Source organism: Talpa europaea (genome assembly GCF_964194135.1).
Source record: "Talpa europaea genome assembly, chromosome: 12".
Taxonomy (NCBI): Eukaryota; Metazoa; Chordata; class Mammalia; order Eulipotyphla; family Talpidae; genus Talpa; species Talpa europaea.
The window spans coordinates 24,245,992-24,259,399 of NC_140079.1; the positions used below are offsets into that span (position 1 = coordinate 24,245,992).

Sequence of the window (13,408 nt, forward strand, 5' to 3'; positions counted from 1 at the left end):
TGTCCGGCTTCAACATTCACTTAGTTTTTCCTTCAGAATTTGGGCCCCAAATAAATTGTGGCATTGGAAGTAAAACTGTACCAAAGGTCTGTCAGCAGTGAATGTTTCCGTGTGACTCAGGGCCAGAACCTTCTGGATTCTCACTGTCCGCATGCCAGTCAGTTTTCCATACTATCTCCTCTTCCAATGACTTCTTTCTTCTGACTCTGGAGCCATCAGTGGTAGAAGTAGCAAAGCAGCTCCATTACTTTCTGAACGTTTTTGCCAAGATGCATTTTAGAGTGAACAATGCATAGCACCCTGTGTAAAAGGAGATCGTTGGTACAGATGAGCTGTGAGTGACCGAGGGACTGACTGCAGAAAGAGCTGAGTGCAGATTTAAGTTCTAGTCTCATGTTAAAAGACGTGCAGGTCATCAGTGTTTCTTTCGACCATAACATCTTAGCTCACGTGCTTTCTAATGCTGATTCTTTTCTTTGAACATGTCTACTCCATCCTCCTTGAATCATTTTTAAAACTTCACCAGAAGCCTATATAGTCCACTTTGGTTTTTAGCCATGCTCACAGTATGACACCCGGCTGTGCTCTTTTCCAGATTGTTCTAGCCTGAGCCTAGATATTCAGTATCAGCAAGATACTTTCTTCCAAGCCTCCAGTTCCCAATGTTTTACTCTTCAATCATCTCCAGTCAAGTGGTGAAAGTGAAACACATACTGGATCCATTCTTTGCCATCTCCTCCATGCTGCTCATAGTGATCTAGCAAGGCCTCATTGTCAGTAATGCTAGGTCGATCTAAAACACCCTCACTGCTCTGTCCAGCTTAGTAACTAGTGGGAAGAAAGTTATAGAAAAAAAATGCATGAAGCATAATATTACTTTTAGGGTTGGTCCATGGCTAAGTTTTGGTGGTGTTCCTGGTAATAAGGCTTTTTTTCTATATGAATACGCTGAGCTTATTGCTATGAGATGTCAGCTCAGTCACATTAGGATTAATTCTAAGTTCCAAAGAAGAGTAACTCATAGGAATTTTCTATGGTCCCTGCCTATAGGCTGTGCATGGAAAAAGAAGTGGTACATTCAAACACCCCTAAACATTTATACTCTCCCTAAATTAGAAACCATTTTTGGCAATTCACATCAGAAAATAGCTAACTCTATAAGCCTAGACTCAAGTGACAGTAGTTTTTTAGTCATTCCATTGATTATAAACTCTCCAGCCATTAGAAAAATAAACACGCATCAACTAACAAGGGATATCAGAATGAGAAAATCACTGATTTGAGTCCATTCAGTATGCAAGAAAGAAAAGAACATTTTATCCATATCTTCAGCAATATAGAAAAACAGGGAGAATTATCTCTTGCCTGTACTTGCAGTTTGTTTAAAGTAGAGCACCTGAGCGGTGTTGGGGTATCATTAAATTAATGATTAAATACATTACCATTCTAACAAGTTCCTGCCATGAGACCAAAGTGATCCTTACTAGCCTACTAGTAAGCTAGTCTTGGCCAAAAGTACTAACCTCTATGAGCAGTGCTGGTTGACTCTTAGATGACTCTGAAAGATCTAAAGTTTACCGAGTTTACGACATTAAAGCTAGTTACCACTCCAATAAACTTATACCTTTATTATTTCCTAACCTATGGATCGCTTTAAAAAATGTTTCTGGATGTTTCTATTGGATCTCCTCTTTCCTCTTCTTACAGACAGCATAATGACATTGTTCTCCACTTGTCCTCTTTGAGAGAGTCGCCCCCGATGACTGCGTGTAACCTAAGGCATAAAAGTCTCTTACAAATTCATATGCTAAAATCAGAAAGAATATCCTTGCTGTTTTTAAGAGAGAATTACAAACTGAAATATCCAGTGACCTTAGGTACTCTGGCAAGAAATGACATTGGTCAGGGGGAACACAGAGAGTGAAAGTGAGGATACCCTGCTGTTTGTTCTGGGCATGCTCAGCAGTGGAGTCAGAGCACATCCCCTGTTGGTGCAGCCACACTCTGCTATAAAAAGCTCAGCTAGTACGCCAAGAGGTCAGGAATTACTTTAATATTCTTTTTTTTTAAAAAAAAAAAGTTTAAATGGCAACACAACTGTAAAGTTGGTACATCACAGAAACAAAGATCTTTGCAGGCAACACTGATTGGGAAGAGCAAAAACACTTGATGAAAAAAATGAAAGTCTAAATTATATACAATCGTAGCTAAGGGTGATATTGAAAAACAGTCTTATTTACTGTGACTCAAGATTTATCTTGCCATTGTCTATTGCTTATTTATTCAGGGTTGTAAATAATACTTATATAGAGACATAGAGATGTGTAAAAATGAAACATTGTGAAAAAAATACAATTTTTCAATTTCATATGAAACTCAAAGTATAAGTTTTGTCCAATATGGAATGTACCTACATTTGTTTATATTCGGGCTCTAAAATCCATGTAAAAATTGTTTTTTGTTTTTAAAAAAGAAACAGCTGACCCACCATGCAAGTCCGCTGGTATCTTGCGTGCTCAAAATGAGCATTTCAGGTGAGGTCTGTGTTTTCTGCCCAAAGTGTACTATGATTCCTTAAAAGTTGTACTGGCCCGATTGAGGAAAGGTTTTCTATAAAGAGTTTGATGGCAGCGTCTGGATGAGGGACAGTCTGGGTCATGGAAGTGAGCAGAGGAGAGGGAGGTCAGAGCCCGAATCCTTATGAAGGATGACATTCAGTTGTTAAATTTTAAGGGGTATCCAATGGCTTTTTCCAGGCACTCAACTAAAGAGCCAGCGGAAAGAAAATCCCTCTCTACTTCTACAAATTTGATATAGATGGATTTGGGGGACACGCCGGGATCCACAATACAGTTCTGAGACAAAAACCCATTAATACCAACCCAGTCTTTGCTGAAGGTTTTGGTATTTGCTTGGAAATGTAAAAATAAACACTGCTGCAGAGTCCTGACCTCAGCAATCCCGAGGTAGCAATAGATAATTCGGGTGGGTTCCATTTCCACCTGTAATGAGGCTTGTGCTGAAAGGGTCTCCAAGTCAACCCGGCCCTCCTTTCCCGGGTCCAGGGAACGTCGCTCCATGTGGGGTGAGGGAGGCCTCTCAATACATTCTTCATAGCCAATGGCATAAAGGCCTGGGCTTTTGGGAATGCCTCCTGGCAATAAATACTGAACAACGTTCCCACCAGTTGGTTTGGAGTGGGCGATAGGTATCCAGTCAATTTCCATGTGCAGCTCCAGGCACCTAGCTTCACTAATGGTGATCTCTAAAAATTTGTAGTAAACATTTTTCCAGTTCATTTTCTGTACTCGGGTCATAATGATCCGTCCCTCAGGCTTCTCAGAGTTGAAGTACTCGCGGAGTCGCTTGCCAAGGGGCACCTGGGAGCTGATTTCAGCATAATGGTAACGGATATCCTCTTTCCAACGGGTATTATAACCAATTCCAAAAATGGCCAGTTTGTTAGAGAGATGAAGCCTTGAAAAGTCTGTCCAGCTCTGAAACAGTTCCCATTTCAACTGTACTGATTCCAAAATCTGTACAATATTTTGCATGATGTCTCTCTTCCTAGAAAGAGAAAGAAAAATTAAAATTCCCACCACTGTCCAATAAAACTTTCTGTAATGTCAGAAATGTTCTATATTTGTGCTGCCCAATATGGTAGCCATTAGCTGTTAAAGATGTGGTTAATATAAGGTATTAAATTTTTAATTACAATTTGAAACTAAATTAAATGGCCACATGTGACTAGCGGTTCCATGGTGGACAGTGCCGGTCTAGGTAACCATAGTATTAAAATCTGAAACACACTGGCCCCTGGGAAGTTTCTAGAAATTAATGATAATTGCTTTCTATTATATCTGTAATCTTACTGTATAAAACTTAGTTACTATTGATATATAAGACTCCACAGTTTCAAAATCCCAAAGATTGTGAATTTTTTTTTAATGGCTATTATAATGCCACTTACTGAGGTCTTCAGACCTAAGTATCAAAGCAGGTGAAGGATGCTGAATTCAGAAGTTGCCCAGTATAAGGAATAGCTTTTTTTTTTTTTTTTAAGATTTTATTTATCTTTAAATAAGAAGAACTGGGGTATAGGCCAGAGGTGGCAGGGAGAGGGGTGAGAGGATTCATCAGAGCCTCAGCAGAGCAGGCTGATCTATTGAATGATACTGTTAAGGGGAGCAGTGGGCAAAACAGGAGAGGTCTGCTGCACCAACTGGATTAGCTCCCTGGCCTGGGCTCAAACTTAGGCCTTTGTGGTGGGAGTGCTAAGACTTAACCCTTAGGCTACCAGGGAAGCCCATAATGAATGGCTTAATTTCTAGCTTGGAAATTCTGAAAGTATAATAATTTTGGCCTATATATATGCTGAAGGAAAATAAACTGGTTATAACTAATAACCTGATACAAAAAATGAAGTAACCTTTTCTTCTATATCTGAAATTCACAGCTACTCACAAATTGAAAAGAACTACAAGTTGAACATGGAATTAAATTCTAATAATTGACATGGAAAAAATCATATCAAGACTTAGGTTTTAAGAGATAAAAATTCAAGATAATGAAGTGAGACTGTTCTGGAAAAATATCTTTCAAAGGGGGCAAATTTTTGCCAGGAAATTCTTGTGTCATATGCCTCTTAATCAGGCAACTGTGACTGATATGTCATGATGATTCATACATGAGGCCATGTTTGTTTGTGTGTATGTGTGTGTTTCTCAGTTATAGCAAAATTCTGACATTGGAAGGCTGAAGTTTAATATTAACTTAGCAACAAACTATTATACTCTATATCAATTACAGATTTAAGCTACAAAAATACTCAACTATCATAATCGGATACAATCAAGCAGAGGCCAAGAGAGAGGGCCTCCTGGTGGTGACACAAGGGGTTAAATCTCAGCACTGTGAAGTAGTCAGGGAGCTAACCAACATGGTGCAGCAGACCTCTCTATCTCGCCTGCTGCTCCCCTCAGCAGAGTATTTCAGTGGATCCGCCTGTTCTGCTCCCCACTCTGTCTCTGGTGAATCCTCTCAACCCCCACACCTCTGGCCTGCACCCTAGCTCTTGCATGCATAAATAAAATAAATCTTAAAAAAAAAAAAAGGTGTGTAAAGTTAGTTTGCTAATGGCTTCTAGAAGGAAACAGATCCCCGAAACTTTCGTATTCTCATACCATCTAGGGGAAGAGCTTCTGAACAAACTGGGAATGAATCTTCTATACAGTCATTTTCCATCTGACCTCTAGCTCTGCTTGACTTTTTTTTTTTTTTGCAAGATCACAAAGAGTTAATGTTTTGTCACTAGCTGCTTCTGAGAACCAAAGATTGCCCTAAATTTATCCTCCATTCTTTAACTTGTCTTGAAAATGTCCAAGTATCAGGAAGGCCATCTAGATGAAATCACTGCATTCCTGGGGCAATGTTCCTCTTCTCAGAGTTTATAGAAGTACTTGATGATTGCTTTTCTAATATTTAGATTATGGTGCATGTGAGGCCAAGATATGGGATCATACCTGTCCTTCCTTGTTCTCCTCTGAAATGTTTTAGTGATCTCAAGGAGGACTAGGCTATGGAGCTGGCATGGAAGGCAGCAATTTTTGTCTGCTTTGCTCACTGATGTACCCCCCAATGCCAGACAGACAGTAGATACTAGGTAAATAAGTATTAGGTAAGTAAGCAGATTAGGTGACTCTCATTCATGGATGGATGGTGTATTTTACTGCATATTATTTGACTAGTTCAAGCTAATCCCATCTATGCCTACAGAAAAGAAATCCTATGCCCAAGGGAAGTTACTTTATCTAGCCGTTATAGTCCTAATCCACCAATAAGGAACAGTGTCAAGGAAACTGATTCACTGGAAAGTAAACTGCTGATTTACAAAGCTTTCTAAAAATTTCTCACCCTGTGAGCTAAAACTTGAAGAAGAGGCAGTGCAAGCTGCGTATTTCTGCAGTATGTCAGTTTCCTGCCCTGCTGATCAGATCTCATCCTGAAGTTCCCTCAAACTCGAGACACCTCTCAGCTTTTTGAAGGTATGGAGAACAGTAAGTACTAGACACGGTTAATTAAACAGTTTCCAAGCTTGTCTATTGTATTTCCTGATTTTTTCTGAAGTTCCAACCATGGAAAAAGTACAGGTGGTGTGAGGATGGTGGCACCAATTGACACTAATTCTGTGATGTTTGAGCTCAACCCTAATTATCTCAATGGTCTCCACTGTAGGTATCAGGGGAAAGCCAGGACATTCTAGTAATAGACAACAGCCTCTTTGAGAACAGGAAACTGAAGATATATGGACTTGCAGTAACTCATTTTTTAAAACACTCATCAAAGTTTCCTTTCCTTTAGAACATTATGACTCACAATGTTATTTTTTTTAAAGATTTATTTTTATTTATGCATATTAAGAACTGGGGTCTAGGCCAGAGTTGTGGGGGGTGAGAGGATTCACCAGAGACAGAGTGGGGAGCAGAACAGGCGGATCCACTGAAATACACTGCTGAGGGGAGCAGTGGGCAAAGCAAGAGAGGTCTGCTGTGCCATGTGAGTTAGTTCCCTGGCTGGGGATCAGGATTGAATTCATGCTGCAGTGGCTGCGGATAGCTTCACAGTGCTGAGGTTTAGCCCCTTGCACCATCAGGGAGGCCCTGTACACAATATTTTAGATTAACCACTTGAAAAATTGAGCTAAAAAGTTGAACATGACTAGACATGCTTGCTGAGTAGGAAGGGTATAAATTCTACAGCATGTCTAATTACATCAATGGCATTTTGATCTTCCCAATGGTCATTAAATTATATAAATACACTTTGTAGGAAGGTAAAGGATTTACTTACTGTGCTTCTTCAGAAGACTCCTGTTTTATTTTTAATGTTCTCTTTGTGACAGGTATTTCATCTGGAAAGCAAAGTTTTTGAAACAAATTATATTTTCCTAAGTAGTGACATACATTTATATGATAAGCAGCTAGCTACATTTACTATTTGTTCCATACTTTCCAATGTGAGACCTTAATTCAAGTGTCAAACACTGTCCAATGCCAGATTTATAAATATAACTCTTATATAATGAGATGCATACATTTATATGCAAGATCAGAAACCAGCTCTACAAGTATAAAATTCTTCAAGGTCACCAGAGGATTTCTAACTAGGAGCTTAAACCTTAATTTCACTGCAAACATGATTTTTAAACGGAACAAGATTGAAAATAATTCTATCCTATTTGGATTTTCTGTGCAGGCTTTATAAAGCAATTATTTCCCCCAATATCAGGATCAATATACTCTGCACATTATTTTTTCCCCAAAGATGTGGATAACTTAACTCTTTATGGAAAAACCAGAGTTATGAATAGCAAGTAACTTAGACCTTATTACTGTTTTTCAAATTATGAGGCAGCGATCTTTACAGCCTCTATCTTCCAATATTTGAGGGGCTTTTTTTTTCTAAAGTAGCATTTATAAGAAAATACATTTAATCCTTTTTCTTTTGAATCAGCATTTGTCCATCAATAGGTATTCTGCAAAATCAGTATCCATGGACCTCTGTCTTATGCCAAAGAAGCACATTTACTGTGCTCATCTTACTGACATGCCCTTGGGGGTTGCCTGAGTAGTTCACTGGGGAGTAAGAACACTTCCTTATAAGTGAGCCCTCATCACACACTTGCTATTAGAGTACAATGACTGCAGCAGAAACTTTACTAGTATTTCCAGAGTATAAGAATCAAAACTGGATCATTTATTGCAAAAAGAGTTTTAAAAAGCACACAAAACCTACATATATCCTCTTAATTAGACCACTAAGTTTAGGCTGGATGGTCAGAAGTTTTATTTAGCATTTTTTTTTCTTTTTTAAAATTTATTTATATATTTTTACATCATTTTTTCTTTTTCTTTTTTTTTTTTTAACAGTACTTGCTTTTTTTCTCAGGTGTAGTCTCAACAGAATTTCCACCACCAGTTCACCCATGCACCATCACCACAGTTCCTTGTGGTCCTCCCTCCCTCATTTTCATCCCTCTCCCTTCACCCTCCCCTGCAGAATGTCTCTGAATTATAGTTGTCCATTTATTTTTGTTATTTTTGTTATTGCTATTATTTTTTTCCCTAATGCCTTATTTCATTCCCCTATATTCCTCCTATAAGTGAAACCATCCGATATTTTTCTATAAATCATTCCAGCTATTGTTGAGATAGGATCTCTTATGAAGTTTGAAAGAGTGTGATCACTGAAAATTTCAAATATCAGCTCTTTTCAAAATAAAAGAGGTTTCCTTTCATATTTTGTTGAGATTAAAGTCTACAAGAGGACATTTTCCAAATTATGAACAGAAAAAGTATTTGGGATAAAGAAAGGAAAAAAAAAAGTTACTTCCATAGCATTTGGGATAAGCATCAGTACATGCAGTCATTGGAGAATTAGGAGGCACAGGATATTTAAAATTGCATGGGGTGGTACATGTTACTGAACTTCCTTGTGCAGTACAGAATTAGGAATGCTTCTGTCTTTAAGACAGGTGACTTGCTGGTACCCAAATCACCAAGTGACCAACACTAAGCACCAGCCGGTAGGTGACAGCTAAACCAAGGACACCCACACTGCCCCAAATGGACTGGGTATATGCCTTGTGCTGGCAATGGGAACGGTACCAAAAGATGTTACGGATATTAAGTACCAGTGCACACATGAACATACACACACCACATATATTGACTTACCCAATTCCTGATCTGTTGGATAGCCATGGAGATCCTGACTGTGGTTTCCCCAGTCCTCCTGTGAATACTCCTCCATAGTGCTGCCATCTGACTCCAGCTCCTGGTACAAGCCACTACTGTTAATAAGTACAGGCTGGCAGGGCTGAGCATCCCATCCTCCCTGACCAAACACCTGTTCCAACTGTTCAAATGTGTAACTGCTCTTTCTTTTCCCAACACCATGTTCTTTCACCCGACTGTAACACCTGCGAAGGGTCTAAGACACAAAGTCTTTTGTTATTCCTTTAAAGCTGTACTTCCTCTTCCAGGTACGGACCACAGATATTAATTACTATTAGACAGACACAGACAGACAAACACAGACACATTGTTACAAGAATACTAGAGTTCAAATTCATTATTATATTAGAAAAAAATTACTAATTTAGCATTTACTTAAACATGTTATAATTCAAACAATTATTTTGCAATTAATTATCCATTAAACAACAAGAAACATTACAACATTATTGCATGTACCCCATACACATTTTAATACCCCCACCCCCATTTAAAATGAATAAGAAAAAAAAAAAAAAAAGAAAACAAGAAATACCAGCCAGCCAATAGGATGCACACCTGCCACAGAAGAGAAAGAGCTGCTATTTGTGCCCAGAATTTGGAAAAAGTGAGGGAAGGGAGGACAGAAGAAGAATTTCCCAAAGCAAAGAATATAACCTTCCTTACTCGTGATTAAGAAGGAGGACTGGGTAAAAACAATAGCCTAAATGAATTAGCTAGTAAAACACATTACTTACATAGCCTGTATTCCTCACTAACTTTGGGGAAGCTGCCAAAATTTAAGAGGTCAAATCAATAACGCTTCCCAGTCTCAAACATCAATTATCAAGAAACAACACACTCATATCTACTGCTAGAAACCAGCTAATGATACTGGTCTATTCCATCAACTCAAATTGCCAGCTAAACAAAGCCAAGAATCCCTTTGGGGGCGGAGGAGAGTGAAGTGGAGGGGTGTCATTTCACTTCTTTTTCTGTCTTGTAGCACAAAGCAAGTAAACATCATACAAGTCCACAGATGAAACCTGAATAATTTTATCACCCTACACAACACTTAAATTTTTTCCTACTTTTCTAACATATTTTTGATTATTGGCCCAGTTTCTTGTGTTTAGTGGTACATTTTATGCCATCTCACATTATATTTCAAAAGATTAAGCAAGGACTTAGTCCCAATTTCCAAATTTAGTTTGGTTACATTCAGCCTCTATGCCTCCCTTTTGTTCTTTATAATCTCCCTTCCGTTTCACTGGTATCATTCTGAAAATCTTCTTGAGACACGACCCTTTCCCTGGTGGCTCCCAAACACTTCTTAACTCAATTGTGCAAAACCAGTTCACCTCAGACTTATTTTATACACATTATCCAAGTTATAAATTTCCCCTAAAAATTTCACCTATTCTCACCAGACTAAAACAAGTCTTAATAATCTTTATAGTGCCTCCATGAAAGTTCACTGTCATTAAATCACAGATAACTATGATGCCAGAATCCAGATGGGCAAGAGGAATAACAAAAGCAGGACTCACAGGATAAACTCCTTAGACCTAACAGCGCAGTGATTAGTCACCCCACCCTAAAACCAGCCAGCCTATCCCTGCACAAGCACCTGCCTCCTTCTCCTTTGCTTGAGATCTCTTTTGGGGTCTTAAATGATGCCTTAAAGAACCGGGTTTCAGATAATACACTCTTTAAAAGTGCTCCTTCTTTCTTTTTTTTAAAGCATAGTCACAACTACGTAACACAAAACTTCCTAGAACAAATCAGGAAGGAACTTGGGAAATGTGTCATGGACAACCCTCCCAATGGAAAGAGACAAATGCCTGCAGCATATCTCATTTGACTTTCTACATATTCCTCTTTCCCAGTGCCCTCTGCCCTCCTTGCAGGGATTGGAATTTGAATTATAAACATCTCCTGCCAATTTATTTTTATCTCACAATGTCAAATTTCTGCCTCCAAGAACACCCCAACCATTCTTTTCAACTCCTCCAAGGACCGTAAATGGAGAGTCCCGGCCATGTGCCCTTCACCCTTCCAAGGCCATAAATGGAGATGGAAACCAAGCCACTGACTGCCCACTGCTTACTGGCTGCCTAGTGGAAAGCACCCAACATTCAACAGAGCCTGGTCGGATCTGTTCCCGAGTGTCCCTCTGTCACCAAGGGTTATTTCAGAAGTCAAGGAATAAAACTAACGTTCCTTTGAAGAAACGTCCACACTTCTCAGGATGTGAAACAGGCATAAGCAAAACCACCTATCTTTGACAAATATACATGGTGGGAAACTATAGAAGACTTCAACTTCCTCTGAAACCATCAAATTGAGCTAAGATTTCAGTTGGCTTATAGAACTGTAAGTAAGGAAACTTACTAGATAGCATTATCTGATGGTTTTATAGTTCACCAAAACAGATTAATAGATCTTCCCACCTCTTTGTAGTGTGCCTTTGTAAATATAATACACTTTAATAGTGTATTTGCTGATCTGTAATACATCTTAGGGATTTGGAGGAAAAATCTTTAGTAACTTCTAAATCCGTATGATAGGAATTTGATGTATTGAAATGTTAAAAATTTTTCCTAATTGATTTTAATTCTCTCAAGACAGAAATACATATATTAATGGTAACTTTTGGATTCAGTAAAAACCCAAGATTCAAGGAGAGGTGTTTTAAATAAGACTTATCAACTACGGGAGGAGAAAATGTTAGAACTCAACTATCAGCTCAAATGCTACTCTAAGAAACAGTGAAATTTAAACAAGAAGAAGTTTAGAAATGGAGAAAACAGAAATAGAGAATTTTTGAGTCTAATCACTTACAGTAAATCACTTACAGTAAATCAGAAAAGTTTACACTTTCCACACACTAAATGATTAATCAAAGCATATAATCAAGAGAATGTGTCTGTGTCAACAGTACTAAATAGATCCTTTAAAACCTATTCTAATCTGAGATTAAGATAACGCTCCAGAATCTAGGAAAAATGAAGTCTCACCTTCTATTTTAGACAGCTATATCAAAACCAACAAGAACTTCAGTTTAGCTTCCTTGGAGAACTATTTCCTAATCAATACAAAACCAAGTACTTCCCTTACTTCTTCCTTTACTTCACTCATCTTAAAAATTCATAGTAAGTTGAATTCTAGTTGATTTTTTTTTTTTTTTTTTTGGTTTAAATGAAGATCTTGGGATGGGCGAAGAACTTGCTTAAAATTATTAGATTATTCTATTCACAACTAAGAACAATAATGTTTTTCTTATTGTTAGGAATGTCCATGGTAAATCAATATCACAGCCTCCTCCTTGGGGGAAGAGCTGAGACAATACTGTATCTGAGTCAAATTATAGGGACAGAGGTCAAAAGTCAAGAAATCTGGACAGAGGAACTGAAGTACAGCCCAGGTTGCCTAATGGGAGGAGTTCATAGGTATTCGACTGGGAAGAAATGCCAGATGATTGTTTACTAAATCCACCATGCCAAGCGACTACAAAAGGAAAAGAACCAGAAAAAAAGACTTGAAAGACGCCCCATTACAAAAGCAGGAAGAAAAATAAGATGGCTGACAACTGACAATTTAAAGGACAGAGGGCAAGCTTTGCCAAAGTTTAAGAACAGAGTGAAAGGAAATGAGAGAATAAAAAGATGACATTCATTGTGGATGAATGTAAGGGGAGTCTACGGGGGAGAGGGGACAGGGTAAACAAAGGCAGGAGTTTTAGATCGGCAGGATTGGGGGTTTAACGGCAGCAATGCAGAGAAAGACCCAGGGTTACAGTACACGTAACATTAAATACAGTGCACAATGCAGCTATCTTGCCCAAGTAAGTAAATCCAGTATTGGGTTGTATAAGCAGAGGAATCACATGTAAGCTATGGAGGTGGCTCTTCCTCTCTATTCAGCACCGGTGAGGCCACAGCTGGAGCACAGCATTCAGTTCTGGGCATCGAACCAGCTACAAGAGAGGGAAATTGTAGAGTTCAGAAAAGGGCAAATAAAATAATGAAAGGCTTGGAAAATAAGATCTATAAGTAGGGACAGTGGTTTCATCAAAGCCCTTCCTGACATTGTATAACTTTTAGGTAAAAAGGTTTCTTTTGCTTCAGTGTCCTCAATCCCTCCTTTTGACTTTCAGGAAGTAGGAAGAATCTGGTTCTTCCCTGGTATGGCAAAGTAGGAAGGTACATGAAATAAAGCATATAGGAACATGCTAACCAATTCTGCTACTGGCTTAGTCATTTTCTCAAAATTTGCCCCACATCATGCAGTCATAAAATAATCAACATGACAAAATCACTGTTCTAGGTGTTCTAACAGAACTGACTACAAGTGGGACAGGGTCTGCCACAAAGAGGAGTATATGGAGTATATGAGGCATAATGGCTATATAAATGTGATGTTTAGAATCATTGGCATGATCAGTTGGAAATGTCAGATGAAAAATAAAGTCAAACTACAGGGAGGACAGCTTAGTTGTCATAGGAGGAAACAGTGGGATAAGAAAAAAGTGGGGAAACAGATTTTCAAATGCAGTTGTCAAACTGGTGGCCATTGTGTGGTTTCCTTATCCCCTGCCAACTAAAAGTGATACATTTTAGATTCAAATAATT

The 13,408-nt window shown here is 38.5% G+C and overlaps 1 protein-coding gene across 2 annotated transcripts in view; it reads right to left on the reverse strand.

The window, feature by feature from the left end:
• Positions 1–2,714: 2,714 nt before the first annotated feature.
• MSANTD2 (Myb/SANT DNA binding domain containing 2) overlaps positions 2,715–13,408 on the reverse strand; it is a gene marked incomplete at both ends in the record, with an annotated part of 29,972 nt that continues 19,278 nt past the window's right edge. Inside the window, 3 exons of one of the 2 annotated variants that reach the window (XM_084251267.1) lie at positions 2,715–3,567; positions 6,850–6,910; positions 8,736–8,835. In XM_084251267.1, the coding sequence (XP_084107393.1) occupies positions 2,715–3,567; positions 6,850–6,910; positions 8,736–8,835 (1,014 nt within the window). Of the gene's footprint in view, positions 3,568–6,849; positions 6,911–8,735; positions 8,992–13,408 lie in introns of both variants that reach the window. The other variant, XM_084251266.1, reaches the window with a different exon arrangement.